Source organism: Dromiciops gliroides, chromosome 4 (genome assembly GCF_019393635.1).
Source record: "Dromiciops gliroides isolate mDroGli1 chromosome 4, mDroGli1.pri, whole genome shotgun sequence".
Classification (NCBI taxonomy): Eukaryota; Metazoa; Chordata; class Mammalia; order Microbiotheria; family Microbiotheriidae; genus Dromiciops; species Dromiciops gliroides.
In genome coordinates, this window is record NC_057864.1 from 282,502,350 (window position 1) to 282,521,376 (window position 19,027).

A 19,027-nucleotide genomic window follows, 5' to 3' on the forward strand; every position below is an offset into this window, starting at 1 on the left:
CCCAGGTCAAGGTCTATACATTATCACTCATAGATTAAGGACAAGAAGGGATCTTAGACTTCATGAGTCAATCAATTTATTAATAAACATTTACTAAGTGTTTACTATATGCTGAGCATTGTGCTAAGGGCAGAGGTACAAAGAAAGGTAAGGAGTCTGGACTCTCAAAGAGCTCAGAGTTTAATGAGGGAAGCAACACCTTCACTTTTGTTCTGCCATTGGTCTTCAATGACTCAGGAAGAGAGATTGAGGCTGAATGCCCATATGAAGACATCATCCTGTAATGTCATTGGTACTCTTCAAAAACTAAGGTCAAACAATAAAAACTTATGAACATGCTATGTAGAGAGAGAACAAAACAAAACAAACAACAACAACAAAATGAGGGTAATCTCAGAAAGAAGGCACCACAATAAAAAGAGACCAGAAAATGCTATCAGTAGAAGATAGGATTTTACCAGACACTTGATGGAAGAAAGGAAACAGAGATGAGGAGGGAGTTTATTAAAAGTATGTGGGACAGCCAGTAAAAATGGCATTATCTTTTTTTTTCAGATACATGCCTTTTATGAGTATAGGTATTTTAACATAGATATTATCATAATTTTAAAGTGTTCCGCATTGTTATATCAACAGTTAACTTTTGACAGTGGCAAAACTGAGCACCATATAGTATACAAGTAGAAAGACCATGCATAAGCACAACAGTCCATTTAAGATGTATCATGTATTCAGATGTCCCTAAGCCTCATCCTCCCCTTCTTCCTCCTCAAATTTCCCTTGTTCATCAGCAGTGGCATCTTGGTACTGCTGATACTCAGACACCAGGTCATTCATGTTTCTCTCTGCTTCAGTGAACGCCATCTCATCCATGCCTTCACATGTGTACGAGTGCAAGAAAGCCTTATGACAGAACATGGCCATGAACTGCTCTGAAATACACTTGAACAGCTCCTGAATAGCCATGTTATTGCCATTGAAGGTGGCAAACATCTTGAGGCCACGGGGTGGAATGTCACACATGGCTATCTTCACATTGTTGGTGATCCACTCCACAAAGTAGCTGTTGTTTTTGTTCTGCACATAGAGCATCTGCTTATCCACCTCCTTCATAGACATGTGGCCCCTGAAGATGGCAGCCACAGTCAGGTAGAGGCCATGGCAGGGGTCACAGGCAGCCATCATGTTTTTAGAATCAAACATCTGCTCAGTGAGTTCAGGTACCGTCAGAGCATGGTACTTCTGGCTACCATGGCTGGTTAGAGGTTCAAACCCTGGCATGAAGAAGTACAGGCAGGGGAATGGCACCATGTTCACTGCCAGTTTGCACAGATCAGCATTCAGCTGGCCTGAGAACCTCAGACAGGTGGTGACTCCACTCATGGTGGCAGACACCAAGTGGTTCAGGTCACCATAAGTGGGTGTGGTCAGCTTCAGGGTTCTAAAGCAAATGTCATAGAGAGCTTCATTGTTGATGGAATAGGTCTCATCTGTGTTCTCTACCAACTGATGGACAGAGTGGGAAAATGCCATTACTTTAGAGATGAAGAAACTGAGGGCCAGGGTTGTTACATAATTTGTCTAAGGTAACAGTTTTGGGAGTGTTAGCCAAGTGGCTCGCCACAATACTGGGACAAGGACGGAGACTGGCTGCCTCCCTCAAAACAGAACAGGATTTATTTTAACAAAAACTAACTTAAAAAAACACAAACAGGATCAGTAGGATCAAGGGAAAAGAAATAAAATGGGGAAAGGGAAATTATACAACCTGAAAAAATACCACTGCCCAGGAATCAGCTGAGAATATACAGCAGAGCTCCTGTTGCCTTCCGGCCTCCAACTAGAATGTCCAATTCTCCTCCCCTGATCCCAGAAAAACCCCACACAGCCCCAGCCAATGGAATGGCTGCTCTGACAGTCACATGACTTCCAATCATTATAATTTTGCCAGGCCTATGTAGGCGTCAGCGAGTGGTGATGATGTGAGGTGCCAGCACCATGGCAATGGCTACAACGAGTGGAGCACCCTGCAGTTTGTGGAGCCCCAGGCCAGTGAGCACCAAGGCATAAAAACCTCAAATAACAATTAATTCCTTACAAGGTAAAAGTGACAGAAGCAGGATTTCAACCCATATTCTGTGATTCCAAGTCCAGTACTCCTGCTTTACTATGTAGCTTCTACAGATTTTTAAAGGACTTTTTGTTCAATTGCTCAGTCCTGTCTGACTCTGTGACCCCATTTGGGGTTTTCTTGGCAAACATGCTAGAATGATTTGACATTTCCTTCTCCAGGTTATTTTACAGTTGAGGAATTGAGGCAAATGGGGTTAACTGACGTGCATAGGGTCACACAATTAGTAAGTGTCTGAGGTCAGATTTCAACAGAAGAAAATGAGCCTTTCTGGCTTCAGGCCTAGCACTCTATCCACTGCACCACCTAGCTGTCCATTTAAGGACCTATCATGTGCAAAAGAAGAAACATGTTTTGCCTTCATGGAGACTACACTCTATCTCGTTGCCTTGACCTAGTAAAAAACTATAATATTATATATCAGATATGTAATAACTACAATATTAATGTATTATATATTATATTAACTATAGTATAATCCTAAATTTATAAAGTAGAATAGAATATACAAAGTATTAGGCAAGGCTGTCCTTGACCTAAGTGTTTTTGAGATGTACCCTTTCTGACCAAACTAAGCCTATTGTGATCAAATATGGTTTCTGTTTATCTGATACTAAGAGAATTTTTCCCAGATTGCCCCATCATCTCAAAAAAATGTACCTGAATACTAAGTAAGTAAATCACAAAAAAGTACAATCTTGTAGAAACATCTAAAATAGTAATATATAACCTAAGAGGCTTCAGCTTTGTTATTCTTAAAAATCCCTTTGATTTATCACTGCTTTATTTTTATTTTTCAAAACAATTTTAGGGTTCCTGGATCTGAACGTCATGTGATAATCATGTTATTTGTGCCTTTGCTAATTTACTAATAATGACTATGGTTAATAGTATTTAGAGCTAGAAATTCTAAATTGTTCTCTGGGATATACTCCTGATTCTCCCAGAATTTTTTAATAATGTTCCAGAAACTTCTTCTCATTAAAGTGGACACACCCTGATTCCCCTATGGCCTCTCCCTGTGATTAGCTAGCTCCTTCCAGTACCTTCATTTTATGGAAGAGACCCAGGCTAGCCTTGTTTTCCTTCCTTTTCGAGGCTGCACTTTTGGCTCTCTACACAATGTTCTTACACTACTGGATACTTTTGTCTCTTCTCTCCACTGTTTTTCAGCTTCCTTTTATGCTCTGTCTTCCACCCAAAACATATGTTATTTGAAGGCAAAGATTTTCCTTCTAATTATATTTATATTCTCAGGACTTCAAATACTTGTTGACTTGAGAGATGAACTATTTTGACTTCCTCTTTTTACAGATGAGAAAACTGAGGCCCAGAAAGGGAATGTGACTCTTCTGAAGTGGCAGAGCTAGGATTCAAACCTAAAATCCTTTGGCTTCAAAATCAAGTCTCTTTCCTTTTTTCCACACTGAATTCTAATCATACTCATAGCTCTAGAAAAAGAGTGTAATTACTTGGAAGGCAGTATCTAGTTTTGCCTTGCATTTTGACCTTAACACATGTTATTTCTCTCTTGCATCTAGGGAATCCATTATTTTTCATTTGTAAAAGACCTCACTTCCCCTCTGCACCATCCAACCTGCTCCCCCCCCCACCCCCCACCCCCCCCACCCCCGCCACCACCCTGGTATAATAGCATGTACTACGTAATAGTTCATATTCTACTTGAAAGGTAGGTCTACACTTTGTCAGAATGTATCAATTCTACAACTGAATTCTAAACTGCAACCCAGACAACTAACTATTGCTAGGGAAAGCTTTGTAAAATTCTTAATTTCAGCTTTCTGACAGTGCCAAATTGCTACTTTGTAAATGCTTTACATATCTGCCTGCTTCCCTGGTTTGGATTAATCGATACTGATATGGGGGCTTACTGGCAAAGAAGTCAATTCAATTGTATTATAGTTTTCATTTCAAGGAACCTGTCAGATGCCCTAAATATCAATTTGAAGGGGAAAAAAATCAAATACAAGGTTTCTAGCAATTATACTCAGTTGTTTGAATCGATTTCTGGCCACAATTCTGAAAACTAAATGTGAAACAAGAGCCCCAGATTTGCCACTAACTTGGCCTTGGGCGAGACATATTATTTATCTAGGCCTCAGTTTCTTCATGTGTTAAAAAAAAAGATTGGATTAGATGATTTCTAAGGCATCTTTGAGTCTTAATAAGCTTTGCTTTTGTGACAGACACACAAACACACTGGTAAATCCTAAATCATTCATCATTCTAAGGCCACTGTGCAAACATTTAAGCTATTTTCTTCTAATATTATAACATAGTATCACTATTGAGTATATAGTACTGAAGGTCTTACATGCAGAATCTTCATCCTTGAAAATAAATAGAATGTCCAGGAAACTATAGGTACTTCTAGAATTACAATTTGCTCTCTAACTCATCTCTTACCTCTCAAATCCACCTTCCACACAGCTGCCAAAGTGATATTTTTAAAGCGTGATTTTGAATGTGTTACTCTTCTCAAAAAGCTACAGTGACTACTGATTTCTGATAGCATCAAATGCAAAATTTTCTGTGTGGGTATTTGAAGTCCATCACAGTTGGACTCCAGCTTAGCTTTCTGAGCTTATTGCATATCACTATACTTCACATACTAGAAAGTCAAGTCAAATTTGTCTTCTTCCTGTTCTTAGTCCTTAATGTCTTATTTCCCCCCTCCTTGCCTTTGTACAAACTCTCCCCCCACCCATGTCTGGAATATACTCCCTCTTCCCCTCAACCTTTTATACAATCTCTAGCTGTCTTTGAAGTACAATTCAAGTGCCAACTCCTTTATAAGTGCTTTCCTGGTCTTCTCACCTGCTGATACATGCCAAACATGCACATTTGGTTTTTTTTTTTAGGCAAGGGAAGAGTTTATTTTATGTCTTTCTATCCTCAGAGAGTGGTACAGTGCCTGATACACAAAAAGGAAAGAAACAGGTGTTTATTAAGTACCAACTATGTGTCATGTATTATGCTAAGTGTTTTACAAATATTTTCTCATTTGAACCTCACAATAACACAAAGAGTTAACTGTTATTTTTATCCCTATTTTATAGATAAGAAAACTGAGGCAAACATATTTATTCAGCAACATACAGTCAAATAAGTGTCTGAGGCTGGGTTTGAACTGAGGTCTTCTTGATTCCAAATCTAGCATTCCCCCCACTGGCCCACCTTGCTGCCTGTTAAGATATAATGAATAATAATTGTTGACTTATTGATTGACTATGGTGATTCACTATGGCAGAATAAATACCATACCAGACTTGGAGTCAGTAGGAAGACTTACTTCCAATGTAGACTCAGATACTACCTAAGTGACTTAATTTAAGCCAATTTAGCTCTCTATTCCTCAATTTCTTTCTAAATGAATGGGGTGAATTACTTAGTTTCTAAACTATCTTCCCATTCTAAATCTATACTCATATGATTGTATGAAATTTTCTCTATGCTTAGAATGTAGCTCAACATGGTTTCAGGTTCAACAAAATGCTTTTATTACTTTTGGTTGTCAAAATTGTTATTGTATTTGGGAAAGAATGAATCAGTAACTTTAATATTAGTGCTCATTCTCACACTCATTTTGGAAAACTGCTTTCCTTTATATACCTTCCAATCGAACTCAATTCCTATTTCAGATGTATAAGTATTTTTCTCATTATTATAACGAATTCTTCCACTGTGAGACATGTGAAAGGTAGTCTGAATCAATCTGAGGTCAAAGTGGTGACATCATTTATCAGAAATGATTTGTAAATGTCCAGAGTATGGCTGCATCAGTTCAAAGCATGCTCTTCCTGTCTTCTAGGGACTCACACAAATCAGATGTTAATGGTGATATAAAAGGCAGACAGACAACTCTGAAATTCCCCAATAGTTAAAAGATTTAAACAACCCTAATATTTGCATTATGTCTACAGTGTGAAGCTTAAAAAAGGAGGTGAGTATTTTGTGATGAGAGAACTATGAAAGCATAAAATATGAGAAAGGAAAGGATCTTAGAGATTATCTAGTCTAGCCCCTTCATTTTCTATGTGTTTGGATAGAAATTCAGAACCTTTTAAAGACAGGTATCATTGCCTTGATGATAAAATCAGAGGAGAAAGTACTTTATTATCCATGCCACATCAAAGGAATGAGAGAAAGTTATAAAGAACATTGGAGCAACATTGGCAGGAGGGGACATATTTACAATAGAGCAAGTAGGACATTTGAACTGAAAGAGAGGCATAGATAGGTGGAAACATATCTCCTTGGAAGGAATAAGCACTTTGAAGGACAGAAACAAATGTATTAATGCTTGCAAGAAATATACGTTGGGACAAAATATGAAATAAACATCTAAATATGAGGTAGATCTCAAAATGAGACACTGATTTTAAAACTATTTATGATGTATTAAAATAATAATAGAAGTTTAAACAAGATAACTATTATGTCATTGAGAATTTGCTCTTTCATTTTTAAAAATAAGGCTTTTTGCCTTTGTTGGTATTTTGTTTTCCTTTTGTGTTTATAGGCAATATGTGTATACTTATTTTGTTGAACTTGCTTCACACCAAATCTTCTATTGTGATGTTTATTAAATGTCTTCCCATGGGTTGAGCATTGTACAGACAAGGGATTGCACATTGCTCTTTTATCACTGTTAACAATTAAATGACTAAACAATTTTACTGATCCCTCTCTGGGTGACTCAACTATAAAGGAATCTGTGAATAGGAAAACTGTTAGAAATGCTAAAGCTGTCATTCATGATGGTAGAATGATTATAACCATAATGTTTAACAAATGATTAGCATAACATATATACATGGTAGAATAATAATAATTTTCTGTTATTGGACTGATGCAAACATTGTTAGTGCTCTTAAGAATGACCACCATTTGATATCTAAATTGAATTGTTCCTGAACTGAAATAATAGATATAGTTTTCATTTCTTCATTTCCAAATTGATAATAATGATATTTTGGTGATACCTGAAGGTCCCATTATTTTAGGTTAAAGCCACCATTTACAAAAATAACTTCTAAAAATATAAGGATTTTTACCTGAGAGGAGCAACACTTTGTTTTATATGTATAGGATATGCTGATTTACAGAGGAATTCCTCACTTTATGAATCTTCCCCTACATGGAAGATAAAAAAGTGAATACTGAATAGAAAAGGGGAGATTTTTTCCTAATTACCAGCACAGAGTACAAAGGAGGGATCAATAGGGCACACATGAAATGAATCCCCTGCCTCTGCTTCCTTGGCTCTCTTCTAACTCAAGGTGCTTATTTGCAATAGTCAAGAGGTTTTTGATTCAGGTTGTTGTTGTTTTTAATTTATCATTCTGCTTACCAATTTTCCTTTTTTAAAAACCTTAACCAACTTGGAAATATTAGTTCAAATTGCCTCTAAAGTGTTTCTGACCTATTTTGGGAATTGTTACCTCTGCCACCTCCCTTTGCCTTATACTGAAACCAGTATCTCTGCTCTCTATGCAAACACATCCATTTTCCCAAACCTTAGTCTAAACTTCTAGTAGCAATGGTGTTACAAGGATTATCAGTGACTAGATGAATATATATGAGTGAAATAATGCCAATGAAAGAGTAGAGGACAAAGGGGGAAGAATACACTTCATGGATACATGTAACTACTACTGAGAGCCACTTTCTGCATCAGAAATCAACCTTTTCTGATTTAGAAAACTTCCTTCACAATATAAAAACTGTGAAACAAAAACTAGGAAGAAAGGAAACAGCAGAAATTCCTTTCCATGCTGCAGGATCAGAAGAATAGGAGATTTTACCAATCATTGCTCTCATTGTTGCAGTGTTTATTTGTTTGTTTGTTTTCTTCAGATACTGTTTCTGTTTGCTCAGTATTGTAAACACACTCATCACCAGAAACAACAACAGTGATAAGTGACTCATATAAGTCTCTTAGGAAGGGAAAGTCGGTACAAAACACCAAGACCCAATGGTGCATGCCCACATGGTCTTAAATCTCAAGAAAGTGGACAAGCCCCAAATTTTCATTCTTAGTTCTCAACCCTTTCAATTGTTTTTCCTTTCAAAAATCTCCATAAAATAGCCCCCAAAGTCCAAGTTAAAAACATCACTAGCTGCGGTCAGCTAGGTGGCACAGTGGATAGAGCACTGTCCCTGGAGTCAGGAGGACCTAAGTTCAAATCCGGCCTCAGACACTTGACACTTACTAGCTGTGTGACCTTGAGCAAGTCACTTAACCCCAATAGCCTCACCCAAAAAATAAAAAATCACTAGCTGGTTGGCTCTGGGGTTGTATCTTCTTGGCAGCATGCAGGTTGTGACATTTTGGATTGTTACCATCATTACATTACTATTCAAAGGAATGGACAATGGTTAGGCCCATTGTCATAGAGAGGAGGTAGAAGGAAATGGAGAATGAAGTAAACATTTCAAAGATTTCGTTTTTGCCCGGAAAAGAAGGCTTTGGTCAGTCACTGAATTGATTAGAATGCTCTAACCTAGTAGCATTAAATAACACTGCTGAAAAGAAAAGGGGGGGGGAGTGTTTTTCAAGAAAAAAAAAGAATTTTGTCAACTGGTTAAGGATGTAAGTTATTATCTCTCTTGCAGGGTGAATATTTTTATATCTTAAAGGTGTAGGAAAAGAACTTTGGTTTCATTAAACTTATAAAATATATGTACAAAGATAATTTTTGGATGCGATTTAAAATTGTGAGAGTAGAAAATGAACTGTGGGGAGGAGCCAAGATGGCGGAGAGGAAACAGCAAGCTGCCTGAGCTCTCCTTCTGTTCCCTCAAAACGAACATTAAATCAAGCCTCTGGATGGATTCTGAAACTAAAGAACCTGCAAAGAGACAGAGAGACACAGTCCTCCAACCACAGATAATTTAGAAGACTTCAGGAAAAGGTCAGACTGACTGGGGCAAAAGGGAGGTCCAGCGCAGGGCAGCAACTCAGCGCCGAGGGGGGTCGGGGCAAGTCAGCAGGAGCTGCGGGCCACAGCCGAACAACTGAGGCTCCCGGAACCAGGCTCAAAAATCTGGTGGCCTAGGAGGACAGTGGAAAAACCTACCTGCAACGGCCAAGAGGGCCACGAACGGCGGGATCAGATGCCGGGGTCTTGCGCCTGGCTGGCCGACCACAATCAGACAGGAAGTGCAGGGCAGGGGATCTCAAACACACCATAAAGGCCTCAGAGTAAAAGCCCGGTCACACAGCACCTATACCCCTGCACAAGAAGCCCAAAACAGGGACCCTGGTGCCCCCAGAGTAGACCTCAACTTAAAGAATAAATAAATAAGCTGCAATAATGAGTAAGAAGCAAAAAAGAGCCCTCTCCATTAAGAGCTTCTGTATCAATAGGGAAGAAGCCAACACAAACTCAGATGAGGACAATAGCCTCAAATTGCCTACATCTGAAGCCTCACGAGGGAAGATGAATTGGTCTCAAGAACAAAAGGCCTTCCTGGAAGAGCTCAAAAAGGATTTTAAAAATCAATTGCAAGAGGTAGAAGAAAAAATGGGGAGAGAAATGAAAGCAAAACAAAAAAACTATGAAAAAAGAATCAGCAGCTTGGAAAAGGAAGCTGAAGAAAACAAAGCCTTAAAAAATTCATTTGGCCAAATGGAAAAAAAGGTGCATAATCTCACTGAAGAAAACAATGACTTAAAAATTAAAGTGGGAGAGCTGGAAGATAAGGAATCCATGAGACACCAAGAATCAGTCAAGCAGAATAAAAAAAATGAAAAAATAGAAGAAAATGTGAAATACCTCTTTGGAAAGACAACTGATCTGGAAAACAGATCGAGGAGAGACAATTTGAGAATCATTGGACTGTCTGAAAGCCATGACCAGAAAAAGAATCTAGACACCATATTCCAGGAAATTATTAAGGAGAACTACCCTGATATCATAGAATCAGAGGATAAAATCATCACTGAAAGAATCCACCGATCACCTCCTGAAAGAGACCCCAAAAGGAAAACTCCAAGGAATATTGTAGCCAAATTCCAGAATTATCAGGTGAAGGAGAAAATACTCCAAGCAGCCAGAAAGAAGCAATTTAAATATCATGGAGCCACAGTCAGGATTGCGCAGGACCTGGCAGCTTCAACATTAAAGGACCGCAAGGCTTGGAATATGATATTCTGGAAGGCAAAGGAGCTTGGATTGCAGCCAACAGTCTATTACCCAGCAAAAATGTGCATTTTCTTTCAGGGGAAAAGATGGACATTTAATGACATTGGGGACTTTCAATCTTTCCTGGTGAAAAAACCAGAACTGAATAGAAAATTCAATCTCAACATACAAGACTCAAGAGAAGTTTAAAAAGGTAAACAGAGGGGAAAAAAAAGTTACCCTATTAGGTTAAACTGTTTATATCCCTACACAGGAAGATAATGCTCATAACTCTTAAGAACTGTAAATGTATTTGGGCAGAGAGAAGGACTTTATATAAAGGGTAAAAATATAAATTGTCTTTGATGTGATGATACAAAAGAATTAAGGGGATAAAAAGGGAGTCTATGGGGAGGAGAGGAAAGGGGAGGTGGAATGGGATGAATTATATCATATGAAGAGGTGGAAAAAAACCTATTACAATAGAGGGAAAGAAAGGAGGGGGGAACATGGTTTCAACCCTATTCTCATTAGATTTGACTCAAAGAGGGAATAACATATACATTCATTGGGATAAAGAAACTTAACTCATTCTTTAGGGAAACAAAAGGGGAAGGGAAAGGGGGGGACTGATAGAAGGGAGGGCAGAAACGGGAGAAAAGGGTAAAGAAAACAGAGGGGGGTGATAAAAATGGAGGGTAGATTGGGGAGGCAGGGGTAAGAAGCAAAACATTGATGAGGAGGAATAGGGTGAAAGAAGGGGGGAAAAGTACAAAGGGGGGAAATAGAATGGAGGGGAATAGACAGTCAGTAATAATAACTGTGAATGTGAATGGGATGAACTCTGCTATAAAATGGAAGTGAATTGCAGAGTGGATTAAAAACCAGAACCCTACAATATGCTGTTTACAAGAAACACATTTGAAGCAGAGAGATACATACAGAGTAAAGGTAAAAGGCTGGAGCAGAATATATTATGCCTCAGCTAAAGTAAAAAAGGCAGGGGTAGCAATCCTTATCTCAGACAAAGTGCAGGCAAAAATAGATCTCATTAAAAGAGATAAGGAAGGAAATTACATCTTACTTAAAGGTACTATAGATAATGAAGTATTATCAATATTGAATATGTATGCGCCAAGTGGTATAGCATCCAAGTTCTTAGAGGAGAAGTTAAATGAGTTACAAGAAGAATTAGATAGTAATACTATACTAGTGGGGGATCTGAATCTCCCCCTCTCAGAATTACATAAATCTAGCCAAAAAATAAATAAGAAAGAAGTGAAAGAGGTGAATAGATTACTAGAAAAGTTAGACATGATAGATGTCTGGAGAAAATTGAATGGGGATAGAAAGGAATATACCTTTTTTCTCAGCAGTACATGGCACATTTTCAAAAATTGACCATGTATTAGGGCACAAAAACATCATAGTCAAATGTAGAAAGGCAGAAATAGTAAATGCATCCTTCTCAGATCATGATACAATAAAAATTACATGTAAGAAAGAGCCAGGGAAAAGTAGAATGAAAATCAATTGGAAACTAAATAATTTCATTCTAAAGAATGTATGGGCCAAACAAGAAATCATAGAAACAATCAATAACTTTATCCAAGAGAATGACAACAATGAGACAACATACCAAAATCTATGGGATGCAGCCAAAGCAGTGCTTAGGGGAAAATTTATAGCTCTAAATGCTTACATGAATAAAAAAGAGAAAGAGGAGATTAATGAATTGGGCATGCAACTTAAAAAGCTAGAAAAAGAACAAATTAGAAATCCCCAATTAGACACTAAATTAGAGATCCTGAAAATTAAAGGAGAAATCAATAAGATTGAAAGCAAAAAAACCCTATAGAATTAATCAATAAAACTAAGAGCTGGTTTTATGAAAAAACCAATAAAATAGATAAAATATTGGTTAATTTGATTAAAAAAAAGAAAGAAGAAAACCAAATTACCAGTATCAAAAACAAAAAGGGTGATGTTACCACCAAAGAAGTGGAAATTAAAGCAATAATTAGGAAATATTTTGCCCAACTGTATGCCAATAAATTTGACAATCTAAATGAAATGGATGAATATTTACAAAAATACAAATTGCCCAGGTTAACTGAAGAGGAAATAAAATCCTTAAATAAACCCATATTAGAAAAAAGAAATTGAACAAGCTATTAATGAACTCCCTAAGAAAAAATCCCCAGGGCCAGATGGGTTTACCGGTGAATTTTACCAAACATTTAAAAAACAATTAATTCCAATATTATACAAATTATTTGGAAAAATAGGTGAAGAAGGAGTTCTACCAAATTCGTCTTATGACACAAATATGGTGGTGATACCAAAACCAGGCAAAGCAAAAACAGAGAAAGAAAATTATAGACCAATCTCCCTAATGAATATTGATGCTAAAATCTTAAATAAGATACTAGCAAGGAGATTACAGCAAGTGATCACCAGGATAATAAATACACCATGACCAGGTGGGATTTATACCAGGAATACAGGGCTGGTTCAACATTAGGAAAACTATTAACATAATCAACCACATCAATAAGAAAACCAACCAAAATCATATGATTATCTCAATAGATGCAGAGAAAGCTTTTGACAAAGTACAGCACCCATTCCTAATAAAAACACTAGAGAGTTTAGGAATAGGGGGAGCTTTCCTTAGAATAATAAACAGTATCTACCTAAGGCCATCAGCAAGTATTATATGCAATGGAGATAAATTAGAGGCCTTCCCAATAAGATCAGGGGTGAAACAGGGATGTCCATTATCACCCCTATTATTTAATATTGTCCTAGAAATGTTAGCTTTAGCAATCAGAGAAGAGAAAGCAATTAAAAGAATTAGAACAGGCGAGGAAGAAACAAAACTATCACTCTTTGCAGATGATATGATGGTATACTTAAGGAATCCTCGAGAATCAAGTCAAAAATTACTTGAAACAATTAACAACTTTAGCAAAGTAGCAGGATATAAAATAAATCCACATAAATCATCAGCATTTCTATACATGACCAACAAAGTCCAGCAGCAAGAGATAGAAAGAGAAATTCCATTTAAAGTAACGGTAGGTAATATAAAATACTTGGGAGTCTACTTGCCAAGACAAACCGAGGAACTCTATGAACACAACTACCAAACACTCTTCACACAAATCAAATCAGATCTAAATAATTGGAAAGATATCAATTGCTCATGGATAGGCAGAGCTAATATAGTAAAAATGACAATACTGCCTAAATTAATTTACTTATTCAGTGCCATACCAATCAGACTACCTAAAAATTATTTTATACAGCTAGAAAAAATAATAACAAAATTCATCTGGAAAAACAAAAAATCAAGAATATCCAGGGAAATAATGAAAAAAAATTCACAGGAAGGTGGGTTAGCGGTACCAAACCTGGAGTTTACTATAAAGCGGCAGTCATCAAAACTATCTGGTACTGGCTAAAAAATAGAGTGGTAGATCAGTGGAATAGGCTAGGCTCAGGAAATGCAGTAGTAAATGACACTAGTAATGTAGTGTTTGATAAACCCAAAGACTCCAGCATCTGGGATAGGAACTCAGTATTTGACAAAAACTGCTGGGAAAACTGGAAGATAGTATGGCAGAAATTAGGCATAGACCAACATCTTACACTTTATTCTAAAATAAGGTCAAAATGGATACATGATTTAGACATAAGAGGTGATACCATAGGTAAATTAGGAGAGAAAGGAATAGTGTACCTATCAGATCTTTGGAAAGGAAAACAGTTTTTGACCAAACAAGAGATAGAGTATATTATAAAATGCAAAATGGATGATTTTGATTACATTAAATTAAAAAATTTTTGTACAAACAGAAGCAATGCATCCAAAATTGGAAGGGAGGCAGAAAGCTGGGAAACAATTTTTGAGGCCAGTGCTTCTGATAAAGGCCTCATCTCTAAAATATATAGGGAATTAAATCAAATTTATAAGAATCCAAGCCATTCCCCAATTGAGAAATGGTCAAAGGATATGAACAGGCAGTTTTCTGATGAAGAAACCAAAGCTATCTTTTCCCATATGAAAAAATGCTCTAAATCTCTAATGATTAGAGAGATGCAAATTAAAACAACTCTGAGGTACCACCTGACACCTATCAGATTGACTAAAATGACAAAAAAGGAAGATAATAAATGTTGGAGAGGCTGTGGGAAAATTGGAACACTAATGCATTGTTGGTGGAGCTGTGAGCTGATCCAACCATTCTGGAGAGCAATTTGGAATTATGCCCAAAGGGCGATAAAGCTGTGCATACCCTTTGACCCAGCAATCACACTTTTAGGTCTTTTGCCCAAAGAAATCATGGAAGGGGGAAAGGGACCCACATGTACAAAAATATTTATAGCTGCTCTTTATGTGGTAGCAAGGAATTGGAAGTTGAGGGGGTGCCCATCAATTGGGGAATGGCTGGACAAGTTGTGGTATATGAATACAATGGAATACTATTGTGCTGTAAGAAATGATGAGCAGGAAGAGTTCAGAGAAACCTGGAGGGTCTTAAGTGAGCTGATGATGAGTGAGATGAGCAGAACCAGAAGAACATTGTACACAGTATCATCAACATTGAGTGTTGACCTACTGTGATGGACTATATTCTTCTCACCAATGCAATGGTACAGAAGAGTTCCAGGGAACTCATGATAGAAGAGGATCTCCAAATCCAAGAAAAAAAAAAGAAAGAAAGAACTGTGGAGTATAGATGCTGATTGAACCATATTATTTCTTTTGTTTTGGGTGCTGTTGTTTGTTTTTTTTTTCTATTTTGAGGTTTTGCATCACTGCTCTGATTCTTTCTCTTTTAACAGGATTCATGCAGAAATAGGATTAATGTTATTATGTGTATATATATATATATATGTGTGTGTGTGTGTATATATATATATGTATATGTATAGAGATATATAGATATAACCTATATCAGATTACCTGCTGTCTAGGGGAGGGGGGAGGGAGGGGAGGGAGGGAGAAAAATCTGAAATTGTAAAGCATGTATAAGCAAAAGTTGAGAACTATCTTTACATGTAACAGAAAAAATAAAATACCTCATACATTAAAAAAAAAGAAAAGAAAATGAACTGTGAAGTAAATATATTTAAGTCATCTTATAAAAATGTAGGATCATGATGCTTCATTTAACTGTGAATAATCTGATGGTCTCAAGGAACAGAGAAATAACTTTTATTTATTAACAACTGGGGGAATGTGAGTATGAAGAAATAGTTTCAAGGACACAGAATGAAAAGGATGACGACACTACACACTCTGAATGGGAACTTGGTGTTGCAAGGTATCATGACCATTTTACTCATTTTTCATATAGGTTTTAAGACCTTAGATCATTGGTGTGAAATGCATATGACACATCCTACATAAGCATGACCAGTACCAGATTAAATTATAATTGGAAATAATTAACAAAAAATACAAATAAACATAGAAAATATATTTTAAAACTAAGCCAATATTCACCTCACAAGTATAGTTATGTAGTGATTAGTCACTTGCATTTGTATTTGAGTTTGAGGGGAAAGAGAGAGAAAGAGAGAGAGAGAGAAACACATATTTTAGAGAATGAAATATGGACTGTTTCTTTTTCTTTATGGAAAACTTGTTGTGTTTCTGACTTAAGCCACTAAAAAGAATAAATAAGAAGGGATAGACATTTGAGCCTGAGGCTGAAGAAAATGATGAACCTGTCAGGAATAAATAGTAACCACCACCACCACAAATCTAAAAGTAAAAAGCTACTCTGTTGGAACTGTTTTAAGAGAACAAGAGCAGAGTTACAGTTATATGACAGAAGGCTTACATTACATGATTCTCAATTGACTGGTGAGAGGTTCGACCTTATTGGAACAGAGATTCAGTTTGACGTATTGTACTTCAACTCTCCCTAGAGCTTAAGAGAAGTGAAGTCTTTCAGAAGTATCTATTGTTCTCTTTTACTATCTTCCTGGGTGCATGTATTATTATATAATGGGGCACCTCTCAACATTTGTCAAACCTGATTATTGAATACTGTTGAGGGTACTATCATCCCCCTAATTTCTTAGGGTAGTAAACTAGATACCATTCTCTTCTATTCATTCTCTCTCTACCTTTCACCTGTTACCATATCTAATGTGCTGTCAGATCATATCAATTTTACCTCTTTGAAATCTTTTGAGTCTACTCTCTTTTATCCTCTGACACTGCCCCAGTCTGGTATAAGCCTTTAATCATGCCATACCTACACTATTCCAAGAGCTTGCTGACTGGTTTTTTCTTCATTAAGTTTTATTCTATTACATCCTCCCCCACTATCAAATTAACCTTTCTCAAGTATATATCTGACCATTTTACTTATTTAATAAATTTCAGTGGTTATCTATCACATATAGAATGAAATATAAAATCCTGTTTGGGATGTAAAGACTTTCATTACTTTTCTCCCTCCAACCTTTTCTTAAATCTTATTCCTTCCTCTACTCTAGGATCCAGTGATACTGACCTGAATTTTCACAAGACACTCCCTGACTACAGGAATTTTCACTGCCTGTTCCCCTTGCCTGGAATACAATCCATCCCCATCTCTGCTTTCTGGCTGTGGGCCACTAAAATTAGCCTTGGGCTCTCAGGTTTTTTCTCTGAGTGAGCAGAGCTGGTGCCCCTCCCCAGCTTCAGCAGCCAAACTGAGAAGCCATGTGAGCCTTGGAGTCTTCCAGGGCAGCCAGCCCCAGTTCCCTCTGCCCTGAGGGGATATACCCTGGAGATCCCCGGCTCCACCCAGGCTGGCACCTAGCATGGCCAGTGGGGAGGCCCTGGGCGTGCAGCAGGGGGCACGGCTCCCTTGAGCCCTTGGCGTGGTATGCATGTCTCCCTAAATATATTTATATAATCTGTAAAATCTCCAATTAAGAAAAAATAGCAGGGCAGCTAGGTGGCGCAGTGGATAGAGCACCGTCCCTGGATTCAGGAGGACCTGAGTTCAAATCCGACCTCAGACACTTAACACTTACTAGCTGTGTGACTGTGGGCAAATCACTTAACCCCAACTGCCTCACCCCCCAAAAAACAAAAAAAGAAATAATATCATAAGCACTAAATTAATATAGAGCTTAATCTTTCTTTTAAGGACATAGTCTTATGTTATTTTCAAAATGTTCTTGATTGTGTTTGTTTATGAATTCCTTTATGTTTACTTCTGTACATTTGATTTTAAATGTTTAAATTCTTTTTTGGAGACACTATAATTAGCCTCCCTCTTTCTTCCCAACCCCTATACCACTGAATTAAAAAAAAAATACACACACACATTTTTCTTGAATAAATATAGTCAATCAAAACAGTCACATTTTGCATGTCCCAAAATGTATGTTTCATTCTACAATTTATTTTCATCATCTTTCTCTGAGGAAGTGGGTAACTTGCTTTGTCATCAGTATGTCACAAAGTATGTGGAAAGATGTAAACTGTTGGAAGCCAATAATATCAGTGGATTAAAAGGTATACAGAGTTAGATGACTTTTGGGGCACCGTTCAAAACTGCTTTCCAGAAAAAGTGGGTAAATTCCAAAATTCTAGCTCTATCAACAGAGTTTTCATTTTGCTGGGTTTTTTTTTTCAGTGTCTTCTACCAACTTCCCTTATCTTTCATTTTTATCTCTTCCCCTTCCTTTTCCCCTTCTCCTATCTTTCCCTTCCTCCTTTTTACTCTGTTCCAATCTAATGGGCATGCAGCAAAACCTGATAGTTGTTTTAATGTATATTTCTTTGAGTATTGATGATTTGGAGCATTTTTTTTTTCATAAAACTATTGTGAGTGTGGACTACTGTCTTTGAGAACTGTCTGTATATATTCTTCCATCATTTACGTGTTATGTTATGGCTGTCATTTATACATATGTGAATTAGATTGTTAACTATCTAAGATATGAGATCTATATTAGTGAAATTTGCTGAAAATATTTTACTATTTCCTTTCCAATTTTAACTGTGTTGAATTTGTTTGTGCAAAATCCTATCAGATTTATATAATTCAGTTGTCTGGTTTATCTTTCATGATCTTCTCCATCTCTGGTTTGGTCATGAGTTCATCTTTCATTCATGTTTACAAAAATATATTCCTTTCTTTCTTCCACTAATTCATTTGTATTGCTATCTTTTAGGTCCAGATCACATCCATTTGGAGATTATCTTGCTAAATAGTGAAAGATTATGGACTCAGCTTATTTCTACTAAACTGCTTTTCAGTTTTCTGAGAAGGGAGTGCCAAATATTGCCCTTATTCTTTCAAATTTGTCTTCATATCATTGTGATAGCATTTACCATCATTACATAATATATAAATGGTGATAACTATTTTAAAAGCCTATAGTTCATCTCAATTACATATAAGGCCTGGTTTTATCTAGATATGATTGACCATAGAAAATATACATTTATTTCTATGTCTTTTACTGTGTTTTAAAAATAGGGATAGATATGGAATTTTAACAAAAGATTTCTCAGAATCTGTTGATAAAATCTGGTAATTTATAAAGTTTAATTATTAATATAATTTCATATATTCATATTTTTCCTAAAATTGAAACAATACTTCATTGGTAGTATAACTTCAATCTGCTCATAAAGTACACTATTTTTGATATGTTGTTGTGGTATGTTTCTTCTTGATACACCATTTAAAAATTTTGTATTGGCTTTCAATACATTCATTAT

The 19,027-nt window shown here is 36.7% G+C and overlaps 1 protein-coding gene across 1 annotated transcript; it reads right to left on the minus strand.

Annotated features, from left to right (window-relative positions):
* Window positions 1–741: 741 nt before the first annotated feature.
* Window positions 742–1,533, minus strand: LOC122753466 (tubulin beta-2A chain-like). The gene has a single exon (XM_044000858.1). The coding sequence runs from the start codon at window positions 1,531–1,533 to the stop codon at window positions 742–744; it is 792 nt and encodes a 263-aa protein (XP_043856793.1).
* Between the last annotated feature and the right edge of the window lie 17,494 nt (window positions 1,534–19,027).

Excerpts from the sequence above, each read along its gene's own strand:
- LOC122753466 (XM_044000858.1), bottom strand. The coding sequence starts at position 1,533 with ATGGCATTTTCCCACTCTGTCCATCAGTTGGTAGAGAACACAGATGAG.